General features: G+C 37.9%; 1 protein-coding gene across 6 annotated transcripts in view; it reads left to right on the top strand.

Annotated features, from left to right (window-relative positions):
• nsmfb (NMDA receptor synaptonuclear signaling and neuronal migration factor b) overlaps nt 1–18,239 on the top strand; it is a 117,384-nt gene that overhangs the window by 24,850 nt on the left and 74,295 nt on the right. For 4 of the 6 annotated variants that reach the window (XR_016168355.1, XR_016168354.1, XR_016168357.1 and 1 more), the window contains one exon: nt 3,251–3,326. Coding sequence is in view for 2 of the 6 variants with exons in the window: in XM_089130346.1 (XP_088986472.1) it covers nt 3,251–3,326; nt 3,875–3,972 (174 nt within the window). In the remaining 4 variants the exon portion in view is untranslated. Of the gene's footprint in view, nt 1–3,250; nt 3,327–3,874; nt 7,029–18,239 lie in introns of those variants that run through there. The other 2 variants (XM_089130346.1, XM_039659596.2) reach the window with 1 other exon arrangement.

Genomic DNA, 18,239 nt, shown 5'->3' with positions numbered 1-18,239 from the left:
CTTTCATGCTGTGACAGTTATGTGCATGAGAAATAGAGAAAGACTGGTTGGATTGTGTTCAGGGTGAGGCAGGGATATGATTCCAGGAGATCAGGGTGCCAGATTGACAAGCAACTGCTCTGTGATTGACAGATAGACAGTCTGTCACCCCTCCCTCCTCCTCATATACTCTCACACACTCTAACATGCAAACACGCGCAGTCTCTCAGTGGCACACACTGACAGTTGCCTCTAGCCACCACAGCTCTGTACATATATTCAGTTATGCCAAGCTGGATATGGGCTTATAACAACAAACACTTTCAGAAAAGGACTGCGGTGTAACCCACCGTATCAGATGGTACTGAATGACTACCGTGGTATTTACGTCGGTGGTATTATCATGCTAAACGTCCAAAATAACAAACCTGATTCAAGATGTATCCGTAAATCGTTTGAGATCAGATTAAAATCTCATTTTTGAAAAGTTATTTTCGTCATTCAGGACGCTGCGTGACTGAGATCAAAAATAAATCACAGGAGTGCAAACAAATATGTCAGAATACATGTTTTGAATGGTGTCCACTTTTTGAAAAGTGTACACTGAGTTCTGAACCATGGGGAGGTGTTGTGAGGCAAAATGTCTAGGATTTTGCCCTATTTTTCCATGTCTATATGCAAAGGATTTCTGCAAATCACAGATCATTTTCAAGCATAGTTAGTGCTCTGCAACACCATTATGCTGAGGTTTGACAACCCCATGGTGCACCTGTATGACAGACACTTGGTAAACAAATTTGGATGCAGTCTTCTGATTGAAGTACACAGAGTCCCTGATTGAAGTACACACATAACCATGCACGAAACTAGAGTCTCACAAAAATTTCTGCCACATGAGCATTTCATCCAGTCGGTTTCTGAAGCAGATCTACAGAGAGAATATAACTGAAGTAAAGAAAGAAAGAAAAAAAGAAACATGAAGGCTTTTTCGCTGCATTTAGCAATTTCCCCCCATGGCTCCTGCTCCATCTGAAGGGGAAAGAGCTTCAGTGAACTTGCTATATATAGATTCTGACCAGGTGCAGCAGCAGAAAGCAACCCTATAGCTTTATGCCTTCTCTCTGTTTTTAAAGGAATAGTTCTGTACAATCATCACTTTCTCACCCTCATATTATCCCAGACCTGTATAAAATATTGTTGTACACATTTCTCTTTTCCATGCAATTACAATTAATCAAAAAGACACAAAAATACTGTAGAAGTGTCATATAAGTAGGCCATATGAGTTTTCAGTCAATGGTCATTGAGTTGAGAACAAGATCAGTCCGATCCATGAACAAATCATTCAGACTGGTTTTATGAACCATATCAAATTAATTTTTTTTTTAATTTCCAATTCTAAAGAGTGGCATCTAATATGTCCATCACATAACTCTGGAATATCATGCATAATGCATATGATTTTTAAAATATTTTTATACTTTTTTGCTTTTGTGTCCCTTTTGAACCTTGGAAGCTCCAGCTCCCATTTGTTTTAATATAAGGCAAATAGCAACCAGTATGTTCTTAAAAATGTCTGCTTTTGTGATTCATGGAAAGAAATTCATTCAGGTTTGGAAAAACATGATGATGAGAGAATTTTCATTTTTGAGTGAACTGTGCCTTTAAACTCCTGCCTTTTCTTTTGTTGTGGTGTTAAAATTAGATAACGGTTATAGACTGTCCCTGTGATTTGTTTTTCTATTAGCCGTGTCAAGGTAGCAGCAGCTGGCCATATAAAGTATCTTGTGTGTTCAATACCAGGAAGAAAGCTAATAAGGTTGTAATGACCATTTGTAATCTTATACTGAATAAAGGCAAGGGATTAGTTTGCTCAGCATCATTATAATCATTACCTTTGAGCCTGTTCCCCATGTGTCCCGTTTTTTTTCTGTTGCTAGTTTGATTTGAGCTGCTAATATTGCTTTTCGTGATTAGGAGTCATATTTGTATATCCTGATGCAAGGAGATTTTTAATGCGAGCACTTTGGTTTACGAATGGCCTGGCCTTCACTACCATGGAAAGAGATTGATTATCTGACCCTGGATTTATAAGGCTTTCTGTGGCTTTCATGATCGATTTAGAGAGATGGAAGAATGGCTTTTAGAATAGCTGTCCAAATGAGAGATTATACTGACATCCAGAGAAACAGAAGTCAAAGGATTGGAAGGAGAATAGCAGGAGGCAATTAATGCACTATGACAGGCTTTGTCCCGATATGAAGGATTCTCATTGACACTACCAGAGCCCCTCCAGCGAAGGTCGATCACAGCATGGCAGAACACAGTTTAACACTCCACCAGTTGCCCTGTTCAGCTCCCTCTAGTTTATGATGCACTCACATCGCTGTATGGTTTGGCTCCTATTATTATCAGCCTGTGCAGTCAGATTATCAAGTCGACCAGAGAGAAGGTTCAGATTAAGATTTTGGTTAGCTTTTAGTTACAGACTTGTATAGCACTTATAGATCAATATTTGGCCAATTTGAAATGTACAGACAGCCTAATCAGTTTTATTTGAGTACACAAGTAATATTAATAATAATAATGTATTATTTTAATAAAAAATATATTATTTGAATGCTTTACTGCTTAATTATTATTACTATTGAATACTTGCTATTTGTGTTGTTACACACAAAAATAACAAAATTGAATTTATTATATTGTGAATGAGTAAATGGGTAATAGTAATAATAACGTGAAGCAGTATTTTATTAAGAATAATATATATTTTATTATTATTAAAATAACACTTTTATTATTGGAAAGTTTATATTTTTGAGATATATATACACCAAACTAATACTAATAACAATTTCTATGATCACTAATTATAATTTTTATTAAATATTGTGTGTATATAATAACAATAACAAGTATTCAATATTGCATATTATATATATACTACATGATATACTGTACTACATTATTGTTAAGTATATAACGTAATCAAATAACAATTTTGCTTCATTTGCGTTCTTTAAATTATATGTATCAAATGTGTATGTATCAAATAATGTATTTGTGTATTGTATCTGCATTTTATTGTAACCAACCTCCCAGCTCTTCGAATATTGATTTTAGCATTGATCATTGAAAAATATATATGTTATATCCGTTTTCAGTCTTTATTTGGAATATTGGGAGTAATATCGAAGGTCTTTTGAAAATTTGAAGATTTAACAACTGTGAAAATTGAAAAGTAACAGAAAAGTTTTCTCATCCTCAGCTTTTTCAAAACCTCAAGAGATTGATGAAACCTCATGCCCTTGAGTTTAAGTCTCCTCTGGAGCTGTCAGCTCAGGGTGAGTGTACTACACACACACACACACACACACGTGCGGTAAACAAACTACGAAAATGCATTTAAAAAAAATCAATTCTATCTGTTTATCTGGCTATGGTGGTCTCTCAAATAAACGCTTGGGTGGCCGATCACATACACAGTATGGAGATTTCAATGTGCCACGTGAACTCTGACCCGACTCTCTGACTCTCATCAGTGCCACTGCTATTGATTTGAAAGTAATTATTCTCCAATTAAAACTCCTCTTCTCCCACTGTTCCTGTCTCTGGACTCAGGAGGCCCACTTGCTCCCCTCCCTCCTCTTCTGTCTCCTTTTAGTCCCCTATGGACTCTACACAGCTTGATTTGCACTGTTGAGGATAATTACCACTGTTTTAAATAGAGAACAGTATTTAAAACACCCACAAATGCCTTTAAAGGCTTCCTAATGTACGTAGATCTATTTTACTCAGCGGATGGTACAATAGAAGTGTGACGTGGTGCCTGTGATTTGATGGTCCGTTATTTTAAGGAGAGCTAAATATGTTGTGATCTCTCCACTCTTAGGTAAGGAGATGATCGAAATGTACTTCGACTTCCGCCTCTACCGCTTGTGGAAGAGCCGCCAGCACTCCAAACTTCTCGACTATGATGACCTTCTGTGACATTTTGTCGTTGGTTTAAACAGCCCAAGAGGCAGGTAGCTTACTTTAGAGCCCATGCGGCAACGTTCCCTCCCGAGAGAGAGAGCCTGGCTGGAAAAGCCCTGAGATGGAGGAGGAAGATGAGGTTCAGGATGAGGATGGATGACATTGAGATAATGTTTGAATCATCTGCCCTCAGATGAAACACTAGGGGAAGCAGCCATTACTGTTACTGTAGGTGCTGTGTGTTCAACCCATCTATCCGAGCTTTCAGCCTGACAGGAAAACATTCGCGAGATATCAGCAGGTCTTATCTTTTAGCCTGTTTGAGGTCTAGAAAACAATGTTCAATTTCTTTGAGAATTGAGAAAGCTGTGATAACACTGAAAAATAAGAACAGATCTGTTTTTTTTATATTTTTGAGTAGCTGTTTTTGTGGTGAACTAACAGGGACAATGAAATAAGGCCATTTACTAAACAGTACTCGAGGTTCTAATGTTATTCACTACAGGTGCAGGTGAAACTGTGGAACTACATTACTGTTGTATGTACATATATTCACTCTAACTTAAAATAACTACTGTACTTTATGTTTTGGCATAATATTGCACTTTTTAGTTGTTAAACTATGGTGTTTTTTTTTCACGAGAGGGAATATTACTCAGGTTTCACTCTGTACTGTACCTTCTTTAGAGAGAGAGAGATGAGACAAAAGAGAAACTTTTTTTAATTCACTAGGAAGTTGTTCAGTCCACAGGATTGAGCTACATGAGTGGGGTTGAAATAACACTTGAAATCTGTATCAGGGGCTTTGTGTGTGTTGAGACATTTTAGATTTCTATAGACTTAAAATTCCACACTGTATGTGTGACATTAAGGCATGTGTAGAAGAAGCTCATTTAGATTGGCAGATTTTGTCCTTTAGCTTCAAAGTTTTTCAAAATTTTCTAGCATCTTAAGAAAACTTTGAATAAGATTTTAAAATGTATTGAATTTGAACCTATAGACAACATTAGACAATTACGAGTTTACGCTTGAATCGTGTCTCTTTGTTTGACATAATCATCTGTATGTATTTGATGTGATGTCACACTCTGTGTTGTGGTGTTTTTTTTCTTTGTAGGTGAACGCTTATTTCTGATAAGTCAGTGCAGTTGTATCTGCAGTATTTCTCTTTAAAAGTAAGTGGTTTTGACTGTAATTTTTTCATAGTATACAGGATAGTACATTTAGCCTTTAAAGTGGTCCTCTGTGGAGAAACATGGTCTCTAATCGCCGTAGTTGGTGTGGGGGTGTGTTTTGGATGCACCGAACAGACAATTCGGTAGATAGTTGTAATCTTCAATCATCACGAGTGGATGTTCAAGTGCAAAACATCAGCAGCTGGTGCAGCATGTCATAGAAAGCTGCCAGATAGAAAAAGTGTAATGTGGTTACCGGTGTAATAATGTGAAGATGGGAATGCATTGCAATATCCAATGGAAGCCAGCAGAAAAAGCATTCCTGGAATCGCTATATTTAGAGCATAAAGCCATGGAGAGTATATTGTGCTGAATTACGCGTTTATCTATGTCTGTGTTTGTGAGTGAGTTTTAGCTTTAAAGCACTGAGATGTCAACGATGCGTATCTGTTTTCCTTGTTGATCTATCACATCTCTTTTCATCTCTGACCACTTGTGTAGATGCCCTGAAAATCAAATAAAGCACAAAATCTGTGTTTCTGCAGGGCCATCGGGGAGACGGATTGTGTTCAGATTAGATCCAATCAAAACAGCCCGACCGCTTCTTTAGATATGTTTCGATGAATGCATGTCTTGCTCACTGTTTCGACCAAAGTCATTGTATGCTATATCATGATAGAGTGTGAAATAGAAAGTTATGAATATGAATCATGGAGCCATTTGGATTTGCTAAAAGGTCCATGGCAAGTCAGGTGTGAAACGTGAATACTTACTCTTGCAATAAGTGTTTGCCATATATATGGCCTTGTGTTGATCAGAAAGCTCATTTAGTTATGTCATGTTGGGTGGGATTTAGGAAATGAAAGGAGAGTTTGGTGGAAGAACATTTTGTCAAGAACGAGTGTCTCATTGCAAATAAATCCACAGTTGTGCATCCCCCCACCCCCAATCTATTTTCTGTAGCAATAGACATTGTAAAATGAGCTGTATTGTTTCTAGGACAGACTGTGCTGCTTCTAGGACACTGTTGTCTAAATATATTTTGGATGCTATTTATGTTTCTAACGGCATCCTTTTAATTTTTACCACAGCCACTGGTTTTGGAACATAATGGAGAATGACAAATGTGGTGGGCAATAATATTTGAAGGCTTCAGGCAGTTTTTCTCTAACTGTACAAATTATTCACGATTCCCACGTATAAAGCAATTAAAGAAATGGTGATGCTAAATCGAACATTAAATAGTGTAATTGGTAAACATTAAACTCGATGAGGCACTGATACATTATGTTTTAAGAAAACACAATATTATTGTTAGTTCCCTTTGGACTTTGTGGAGCAAAGCCTGGTATGTTGATATTTAAATAGACTTAGTTTAAATGGTTCTGGTGTGGATTTGATGTGCCCCGCTTGGAGAAGAGAAAAGGTCTCCAGGACCCTGTTTTTGGGGCAGTCTTGCATAATGTCTCTTATTTTCTGCAAGGCCTTACTGGTAATACTAATCACTTTAAAGCATTGTCAGTAGCAATGATACTTTTAATATAGCCTTTATTACAATATCTAAAAGTATTTGAGGAGTGCTGGAAGTAAACATGTATGGTTTTCTTAGTCTGCCAAATACAGTATATTATAGTGTTTAGTTCTGATAAATGGTCAATATGTCTTAAGCAAATTTGCTCATCTTGTCATTTTGCTACTTTAAATGACCGAGTTTAAGCTCATAGTTTCTATCTCTTTAGCTCAGTGTTCACAGTATTTAACATGAGACGTTGTATTCAGGAAAGTAGTTTGCTCTAAAACAGTTTGTTTTGCCTCGTACGACCTCTTCACAGCAGTGAACACTGGAAATGTTTCTTAATCTGTTTTACAGTAAAATGTGTCCAGTTTTAAGTGGAATTTTGTCTCGAGTCTTCTTTCATCTATTCAAGTTACCTTTTTATATAGTGCTACAATACAGATTGTTACATTGCAGTTTCACAGTAACAAACTGAACATGTCAGTTCAGTTCGATAACTGTGTTTTCAAGTTCATATTTTACCACAAGTAGTTCTATATAAGGAAATCGTGTCTTTTATTCAACTCAATTAAGTTCATGTTGATTCAATTCAGTTCAATAACTGTGTTGCGAAATCAATCTATTATGAAACAAATTCGATTCAGATATTAAGCAGCTCTGCAAAAGACTATAGTGTCATCATCCAGCTCAGTCAGTTCAATAGTGTCAAATCAGTAACATTACTAAATATTAAGTGTCTTTTAAACCCCAGCTAAGCCAGCCAAAGGCGAGGCGACAGTAGAAAGAAACCCAAACTCCATCAGGTGACTGAAATGGAGAAAAAAAAAATGTCATCACCTCAAACCCGATTTATTTTTCTAAATAAACACGTGAACAGCATATATCCAGGAGGAAACCAGACAGAAAAAATAATGCTTGACATTTGCTTAGATTTGCCATTTAATTCTCACTATGATAATCTCCAAATGCTTTGCACACCATACCCGTACATCCCGCCACCCTGTACGAGCGGATCAGAGAATGGATGGATAGACCCGAGCGCACTTGCTTACACAATCAAACACGACACTTTGATTGACAGCAGCCTGGGCTGGCAGTGAGTAGTCCAGGGGGATTGTAGTTCTCGTGAGCAAAAAGCTCCGGGATAAGAGTGTGGGTAATAGAAAAACAACTGTGGTGAGATTCTCTGTGGTACAGAACAGAAAGCCTGACACAAAGCCGGCGGGAAAGGTTGCCATGTGCAGGATACATGGACAAACCGCTGTACAGCATGAACTAATCTAGAACAACCTCCCTCTGTCTCTTTCTTTTTCTTTTTCAGTTTCTTGTTTCCAATAGTGACCCGGAGATCAGCGTTGGCCACTCTGACCAATCTCTTGATATGTTCACAGATTCCACTGTTTAATTGGTGCTGCTGCGCTGGAGTTGAGAAACCGATGGTCTCGAGAGACTTTTGGTTCGTTAAAAATAATGAGTCAGACAAGCTCATCAGCACCACAAAAGCTTTGTGTGATTCAATTCGAAAATGTAAAATGTAATTAAAAACATTATCAACAACATGTAAAAAGCAATTGCATTGCAAAAAGAAAGGGGGAACGAGAGTGATCACCTTTTTTGCTGGTCAAGCATTTTGATTCTGTGTGAGAGTATGGAGAAAGTACAGAGGGGGGAGTAATCTATCTCTGACCAACACGAACACTGTGCAGGCTCTCAGAGAAACTAAATGTGTTCTCTCAGACTTACTGGCATTGGCCCCACTTATCAAGGACATAAAACCACTTAGTGCTGTGCTGTCTGTAATGTATAGTCTGTAATGCATCATATCCGCTAAAACATATTCAACCACACTGCTTTCGTGAAGTTATTGATCACGATGGGAAAGATGTCTGAAACTGCATGGCAATTCGTTAAGCAGTTATAAGTGCCTTGAATATTCTGTAATGGCAAGTAAAGTCTATAATAATCAACCCTCGTTTTTCTGATCAACTCGGAGAGTAATTATAAAATTAACCTATTATTTTACATTCAAATCATTAAAAGTTCCTCCTAATAAAAGATTTAATTGAAGCTGCGCCCTTGTGTTATACCACAGAAAATCTGATTATTTATTAGTTACATTGTTTCTGTTGGGGTAATTTTGAAATAGGAAAAAATAATTCTAAAAAAAAACATTTAAAATGGCAGGTGTAGCCTACTTCTATTGTCTTCACCATTCAGATTTTGAAAAATTATTTATAAAAGCATGATTAATTGAATGCACACTTACATATACATACATACATAATGCAACATTTATATGAATTGTTAAAAATTCGAATTAAAATAATACTCACCATAATTATAATAAATGTATGTATATATATATATATATATATATATATATATATATATATATAGAGAGAGAGAGAGAGATTAGGAAAAGTCATAATAGACCCAACATATAAACTGATAATAATCATTAATATTTCTTGAGCATCAAATCATCATATTAAAATTATTTCTGAATTATTACATGTGATGCTCCAGAAAACAGTTATTTAAAATTGTTAATATTATTTCACAATGTTATTGTTTTTACTGTATTTTCAATTAAATAAATGCAGTCTTAGTGAGCATAAGAGACATCTTTCAAAACAAAAAACAGGTCCACCATAGAGGGTCCCCCTTTCGGGATAAACTGAGAGACTAATATTAGCGTTGACCCCATCCTTCTTATGATGTACCAAGTAGTACATCAGGATTTACGGGACGTGTTCCCGGTTCTGAGGGTGATCTAAACTATGTAGACTAATTTTGAATTAAGGAAGTCTATAGTGTGTTATGTACATGCTAGGCCAAAGAGATGTGTTTTTATTTGAACTCACAGAGTGTGTCTGCTTCCTGGAAAATGTTAGGAAGATTGTTCCAGAAGTTAAATAGGAAACGGATCTTATACCACCTGCAGCCGATTTTGATATTCTAGGTATTATCAACTGGCCAGAATTCCAAGATCGCAATAGACGTAAAGGACTATAATGTGTTAAGAGCTCGATCAAGTACTGGGGAGCTAAACCATTTAGTGCTTTGTAAGAAATCAGCAATAGTTTAAAATTTAAACGATGTTTAATAGGCAGCCAATGCAGGGTTGACAGAACCTGGCTAATATGGTCATAGTTCCTGTTTTTGGTAAGAACTCGAGCTGCTGCGTTTTGAACAATCTGAAGTTTGTTTATTAAGCGTGCAGGGCAACCACCCAGCAGAGCATTACAATAATCTAGTCTTGATGTCATGAACGCATTAATTGTTCCGCATTTGTCAATGAGAGCATATGGCATAATTTAGATATATTTTTAAGATGGAAAAATGTGGTTCTACAGATACTAGACGCATGACTTTCAAATGAGAGATTGGTATTAAAGAACACATCCAGGTTTCTAACCGACGACGAAAACTTATCAAAGCAGCCATCAAGTGTTAGACGGTACGTGTTACGTGTGGACATTAATTAGAATCATTTTTTTTTTTCTCAGAATTTAGTTGTAGGAAATTACTAGTCATCCATTGTTTTATATCAGCTATGCATTCCGTTAATTTTGTGAATTGGTAAGTTTCGTTAGGTTTTGAAGAAATATAAAGCTGAGTATCATCAGCATAACAATGAAAGCTAATTCCATGTTTCTTAATGATATCTCCTAATGGTAGCATGTACAGAGTGAATAGCAGCGGTCCTAATACCGAGCCTTGTGGTACGCCATACTGAACTTGTGATCGATAAGACATCTCTTCATGTTACAAACTGATAATGGTCAGATAAGTATGATTTAAACCATGCTAATTCAATTCCACAAATGCCAATATAGTTTTCTAGTCTATTTAAAAGAATGCTGTGGTCAATTGTGTCAAATGCAGCACTAAATCAAGTAACACCAATAGAGAGATACAACCACGATCGGATGATGAGAGCAAATAATTTGTGACTCTAATGAGAGCTGTCTCAGTACTATGGTATGGTCTAAATCCTGACTGAAAATCCTCGCATCCTCGGAAACACAGTTGTGAGGATACTGCTTTTTCCACTATCTTTGACAGAAAAGGCAGATTCGAGATTGACCTGTAATTGACTAATTCTGTAATTGTCTAATTCCTTCTTAAAATAAATTAAACAAATACAAAATTTAAACTGAGAAATTTAAAAAATAAGAAAATATCAGATGCATTGTGATAACTTAGGTGAAAAAATCTTGTGAGAAATATTGAAATCGTGGAGCTTTCCCTCTGTTGTAGAGGGATTATTTTATTGCTGCTGAAATCACAGGTCTGTGACCTATAGCGCTAACGGCTACCATGAGAAGGTGACCGAATCCAAACTGAGGAAAAGCTTCATGACTTTACACTCACTCACTCACAGAAGCGAGAGCACCACCATTGCATCATTTATTTCTAGTTGGGTTATTAGGCGTGACTGGCTTGAGCATCTTGGTGTCTGAAGTGATTAAGGGAATGTGTGTTGATGGGAGAAGGGAGCTATCGGGTGCATTGCCCCAGTGCATCCATCATGATTATGTGAAGCTACCGAATGCCCCACCCCACTCTGCTTCACTGAGTGATGATAATATTAATGCCATGATGCCACGAGTGATTGTGGAGGCTGGTGTGTAGATAGAAATGCACCACTGAGAATAAACGTGTATTGCTGTTATAACATTTCACATTTTGTTTAAAATTTTATGTCTATATGAACCATGATGTCTGTGATACTGAACAAAATTCCCCATTATATGAGATTCAGGAAACAAGTTGGAAGGAGCTTGTTCATCTAATCATATTCTCAGCTTTTCTTTTTCTGATGATGTCACTCAAGCATCCTTCTCCACCTCAGACCTAAATTCATTGCACTATGGGGCTCGTTTACAAACTTTACCCTTGGACTGCATGTCAAACGTTTTCATATACATTTTTGGTTATATGATCGATCAAGTGAACTCGTGAAATGGGGCATCATTGTAGTCTTTCTTAAAGTCTGCATGAAAAGGAATTCATATTTTGAAAAACAAGAATTGTCCATTTTGATTCCAGGCTATTAATTTAACTATTTGGCTACTACTGCAAATTAAATTGCAAAAATAGTGTAGTTTCCAGATTGTTTCCCCACAGGCCCCACACTCACACCAAATGTTTTGAGTGATAATCATGTCCCAAACACCATTTCAGATGTCTGTATAGACAATACGCCTTATTCACGGCAGCGCCATCTTTGATTTTTAATGAGAATGAAAGCGAGGCTGTGAGGGATATGCATCTCTTCAATGGGTTGTACTGATATTAAATGTGTTTTCGGATTGTTCTGCTCATGAAACACTGGAAAAATATCTTTCCAAGAAATTTCAGTTGACAAAAAACTCCCGACAATGCAAGTTGTGGAAAATTGTAAGTAATCTAGGAGCTTTATTCAGCTTTTTACAGCGGATGCCATTGGAAACACGGTAAGTCTATCCCTCACAGCCTCACTTTCATACCTGTCATGGCGCTGCCGCTGCTCTGAATAAGGTCTATTGTTTTGTTTGAATTTTTTTTTTACTAATATTGATTACGCAGCAAGGGGTTCAGTTTAGTTCAGTGGCTGTTTGCTAAGGTTTGCTAATTTATCCATCCACTTCTTTTCCGCCACCAGCTGATGCTATCATGCTACTGATTGGCCTAATTTACCTAATCAGACTGCAGTAATGGCTCATAATTTTGAGAGGCTGTCTTCTCATTTATCTGTGAACACCATCTGAACATCAAAGTGTTTCTCCATTTCAAATGTAGGTCTACCAAACTCCACAAGAAGACTTCTTGTTAGCCAAATGCACTGTTGTGCATTACATGAATACATCACTAACCAAAAATGTGTTTTCAAGGCCCGCTGCTCCCTAGACGTGAAAACATGTTGATGGCGAATATAAGAGTGAGTCATTAATCATTAATGTATGAGAGCTGCTGAATAGAAGCACACCTGTGGCATTGGTTACATAATGGAAGCTAAATATCACTGGTTATTTTGTGTTCCTGCAGCGCATGTACTTGTTTTCAACCCGGTCGTTCAGCAAATCGAGTTACACATTTTTTGCCATGGCCCCGTGTTGATACACGTGTATCTGCCTGGCCGAGAGCACTATAACGCTAGGTTCGACCAGCAGAGACGGACGTTGTGAAGCACAACGTTCAGGTTTATTCTCATCTCTTCGTGCTCCTGCTCTTGTCTCAGCATGCCGTGTCTCTCCACATTAGGCCGTGAGCGAGTGTGAATGACCCTGACAGGGTGCTAGCAACTGCTGAGAGTGTTTATTTGCAGTTTTACTGCTGAGAGTGGCTGTTATGTCCAGAGATGAAAGTTTACTTTAACTCTCATCGTTTAAAAGACTGTGCGGCACTTTTTGGTAGAAGGCTGAAAATCTATTACTTCGTTTATTTTTGGAAATATTCCAATAAAGCTTTATTGTTCAGGAAAACAAAATCATCTTGTCATTCCTAAATTCTACAAATATTTTGCCATTATTATTAGACATAAATAACAATAATAAATGACATCTTAAAACATAAAAAAAACATTATTTTAAATTGTACTAATCCCTCACAATACTATTGTTTAACTAAATGCAGTCTTTTGTGAACATAAGGCTTTTTTGAAAACATTAAAAACTCTTACCAACCCCAAAGAATTCAATGTATATTCAATATATTGCTATACAATTCAAAATCACTCCTGAGAGATTCAGGTAGTGCAGGAAAAAACACTTTTCGGCATGTACGTTACATTGCCTTTGTGCCTGAAAGTGTTGCGTCTTAGTCATAGGTGTGATTGCTAGTGGCAGAAGTTCCTCTGAATGTCAGGATGAAAGAGGCCGGGAGTTCTCAACCCAGACATGCTTTGTCAAAAAGGATGAAAGTCTGTATCTGTCTGTCTATAAGAATACAAGTCCAATATTCACCCAGACAATGTGCCCTTTCTAGGTAGGCATATTCTCAAGGTAGGCTTATTCTCTCTCTCTCTCTCTCTCTCTCTCTCTCTCTCTCTCTCTCTCTCTCTCTCTCTCTCTCTCTCTCTCTCTCTCTCTCTCTCTCTCTCTCTCTCTCTCTCTCTCTCTCTCTCTCTCTCTCTAAATTCAATTTAACATTGCTTTATTGGCATGAATGGACATCATACAATATTTCCAAAGCTTGGAATGCATAGAATAGTTATAAAGACATCAAAATAGTAAAATATTATAACATTATAAGATTTCTACCGCAATTACCAGGAACTTTTTTCTCAGAAACTTTTTCTGCCCCAGACCGCTTGCTTACTGCATTTACACTGCGTACTAAAGTAATTACCGGTCTGGGGCAGGAAGATTATGTAGTAATGTTGAACTGCGTGCGACTGCTCTTCCTAGCCTGCACGTTTGTTTTGAGTTTGTATGGAGGAGATTCAAGCTTTGCTGCTTTTCTGTGCGATTGGTTTAGTAACAAGGTAATTAACAAAACAGCAGAAAAGAGACGAGCGCCCCAAAGCGTATTGAGAAAGCTCGTAATGCTAAAAGTAGGCGTTTTACTGTGAGATTGATGGGACGAACGCGCACCATCGGCAGAAAGAATAGCGTGGTGAGAACCAAATCAGCATGTTCAGCACACATGTCCCACCCCGAAAGTTCCTGAACTCTGAAAAAGTACCATCTCGCCATGCAGGGACTTTCTGGGGCGAGAATTTTTAGCCGGAACTTCATTTAGACCCTGGTTCCTGCAGTGTAAACACACCGAGTACCACCTCGAAGTTCCTAGTTCCTGGGGAAAGTTCCTGCGGTGGAAACGCGGCTTGCAAATTAAATTAATTGTACAAATTAACAGTGTAAAATAAATAAAATTAAATAGTTTGTCTGAAATAAAAATTAATGAACATTTAAAAATTCTGTGAAGAATTTAGAAAGTGTTTTTGTGTTTGGTGTACGAGTGTGTGGTGTACATGTGTGTGTGGGCGCATCACTGATTAGTCGTCGAATCTCTTTTTGTGACAAGCATCAATGTATCCCCAGATAGCAAACTGACATTGAATCAACGTGGAAATATGACATCGAAACAACGTTGATCTGACATTGTTTTGCTCATCGAATTAACGTTGAACCAACGTCAGACGCGTCATTCTTTCAAAACTAACGGAAAATCAACTTGAAATCAACGCGTTGTTTCAACGTTATGAAAGCAAACCAATTTTCGATTTTCATTAGCTTTGAAGAATGCCGCGTCTGATGTTGGTTCAACGTTAATTCGATGAGCAAAATCAACGTTGTTTCAATGTCATGAGAGACGTCGTTTCCACGTTGATTCAATGTCAGTTTGCTGTCTGGGTCTGCCTGCTAGTGTGATACAATCTCTTTTTTCACCTAATAGACCTTAGGCACCAGAGAAACGTGGGCGCCGTCATCTTTAGAATATTGTCTTTGAACTTCCGGTTTTGCGGTCACTGTATATTTCTATGGCATCGCTGTTGAGGAGTAATTAGCTGGTTAAGTGAATTTACTTATTGTAGGGTTAACAAAAGTTATCATGAGCATTGTAATGTTTATCATAAGCATTGTAAAGCAGATGTCTTAACAAATATCGACCGGGAATTTTTTACGAGCAGTTCATTCATACCTATGCAAGATCCCTGTGAAAATACAGACCAGAGCGCAACGCTGAAAAGGGGCGGGGCTACATAAGGTCTATAGATGTTGAAATTGTGTTTTGTTGTTTAATTATATGAAGTTAGGGCAAAGTATTTCAAATTTTGTGTACAAAGTCCCTGTAATGTCCTCATAGTTGGGGCAGCTGGTGAGGAAGTGTGGCTCGGTCTCCACTTCTCCCTGCGGGCAGATGTGTGACGCATCTCTCTCAGGGCCGCCAGTTTTGTCGGCCCATCTCTACAGTCAGAGTGTGATTACTCAGTCTGTACCTCGTCATCCTTCTTCTCAGTTTACAGTCTTTCACTGCACTCAGATATTCTACGTTGGTGTAGTCTCTATTTAGGGCCAAATAACATTCAAGTTGACTTTGTTTCTCTGTGGTTTCGGTCCAGTAGGTCAGGTAATTCTCTCGTTGTGCTTGTATGATGTGGTTGGGCCAGATTGTGTGGCTGAGGGTGTCTGTGTCCTGAGGCGGACTAAGGTTAGTGGTGTTGGTGTGTGTGCGGGCTCTTCTCAGGGTTCATCTCATGGTTTTTAAGGGCTTTAAAATGATAAGAGTTGGGGTCACTCATTTTAGATGTTTCCAAAATGTGATGGCTCATTTCTGAACATGTATTAGCAGAGACCTACTTCTGCCCTGCATGCGTTTTGTCCGGTGTGTTCCTCTGTACTCCCAGGATAATCGTACAGAACTCGGCATGCAGGGTTTCAATCGGATTTTGTCCCATTTGTCAATTTCGTGATTTAGGAGAGGACCCCAAACTTCACTGCCATATAATGCAATTGGCTCTATGACTGATTGGAATATTTTGAGCCAGATTCTCATTGGTATTTCAATTTGGATAGATTTGTTGATGGCATAGAAGGCCCTTCTTGCTTTCTCTTTTAGTTCATTCACGGCCAAATTTAGGTTTCCAGTTGCACTTATTTTCAGCCCGAGGTATGCGTTACTTGTTGTGACATGATCAATTTTGGTCATACCAAGGGTGAAATTGGTGAAAAAGTCTCTTTCTCTTTCTTTTCTGAAACCTTAGTATTTTAGTTTTAGTTGGGTTAATGGTCAGGGCCCAGGTCTGACAGAACTGATGCAGGGTGTCCAGGTCCTGCTGTAGACCCTCTTCTCTTGGAGACAGCAGGTCAGATCAGATCAGCTGGAGCTTTATAGTGGTGTCATGTAATGTGAGGCCAGGAGCTGATGATTGTTCTAGGAGTTTTGCCAGTTCATTAATGTAAATATTGAAGAGGGTTGGTGATCCATCCTAGTCAAATTTTGTTACATGTGAAGGATAAAGTGTCATTGGCCTCAAAGGGCTTTGGACTGGCATTTACATTAAATGGGTTGTGGTGTAATAGATGGTCTAATTTGTGGTTTTAATGGTTCTCAGCTAGCTCAAGGAACCTGAGATGAATCCCCAGTGTAGACACAGTGTATGCGCACATCTGTCCCAGCAGATTTCATTTCTTGCCACAAGTGACTGCAACGAGTTGGACTGTCAAACTTGGCGCTTTAATTAGCAGATGGGAACTCACTTGTTTGGTGGGGTCATAAAATCTATTGGGTCCTGCATGTCTGTAGTTCTTTTTCTTCCTCATAATATAGGGGTGCTAATAAAACATGACAGTTATTTTAAAGTTAAGGGTAATGGTACCCCAGGACAAAAACTCTCCAGGCTTTCTGCCGAAAGGTCACAGCGCAGTATCGTAAAGGTATTATGAAAAGGATGTCTGCACTTGACTGGCTGACTGAGCTTCATGAGTCATTCGGGTGGTGAGACGTTGTTTCATTCCTTGGAGGACTGTGAGGTTTTGGTGGCAGGCAGCTGTTATTTTATTTTAGACATTTCATTTGAAGTGTAATGGACCTCTGGGTTATCCTCTCATTGATTTCAGAGGTACTTTGGCGACATTGTTACATTGTTCACTGAATCTGTTTATTAGAGCTCTTCCATTTTTATGGTTATGTGTCTGCTGATATACAGTACTCCATCGTGACCTTTCAATATGGTTTTGATCTTGCTCAGTATTTTTTATAAGCCTGTGTCTCTTAAGTAAAAAAGAAAAGTGAGATAAACCTCAGCATAAAAAATAAAGTCAAAATTGGGAGAAATAAATTCACATTTTGAGATTGAAAAAAAATGCAGGGGTGAAAAACCGTGAGATGTAGTCAAAATTAATGCAAACATAATGCTTAAAAAATCACAATTATGACAAATTTTGCAAGAAAGAGAAAGAAATTCACAATTGTGACGTGACATTACATTACAATTTTGTGGCATAAACAGTCAGACTACCTTTTTTTATTATTTGAGGCACACTTCCGTCCATATATCCACCGTCTTTGTTTCTCATGCCCTCTTTTTCTGTACTTATGTTTTATGCTTAAATCTCCTGGATGATGAAAGGCGTTAATATCTTTTCTGCTCCACAGCTCATTTATCTACACATACACACACACCAGCAAATACGGACACTATTAATTCCACCTCCCTCTCTCTACCCCATTTCTCTTCAGTCTGTGTATACATGAGCCAAAAGCTCACATCACATCAATCTTGTCTTTAATTTATCCTCTTTTTTCGTTATCATCTTCTGACATTCACTCCCTCGGCCATCTTTAACTTCATCTCACATTTCTCCGCTGATCATCATCTTCTGCCCTGAGGGTGAGTTTCTTCATCATCGCTTTTGTCATTTACACCACTCCCTTCTATTTTCATTATCCATCCTCCCACCTTGCTTACTTTTTACTCACCTCCAAGCAACAAAATCATTTACAGGCACTCAGGCAGACAGCATATAAATACTCAGTAAAAAACAGACACTACCATATTAGAAGTACAGCATTCTCCATCATGAGGCTGGGGCTGTTATTCTTTATTCTATTCCCTATTAGTTTCCATTTCCTGTTGTCCATTAAAAAAAACACAATAG

The sequence above is a fragment of the Pimephales promelas genome, chromosome 4 (genome assembly GCF_988280905.1).
Source record: "Pimephales promelas chromosome 4, fPimPro1.hap1.1, whole genome shotgun sequence".
Taxonomy (NCBI): Eukaryota; Metazoa; Chordata; class Actinopteri; order Cypriniformes; family Leuciscidae; genus Pimephales; species Pimephales promelas.
This window is presented reverse-complemented; position numbering and strand designations above follow the sequence as displayed.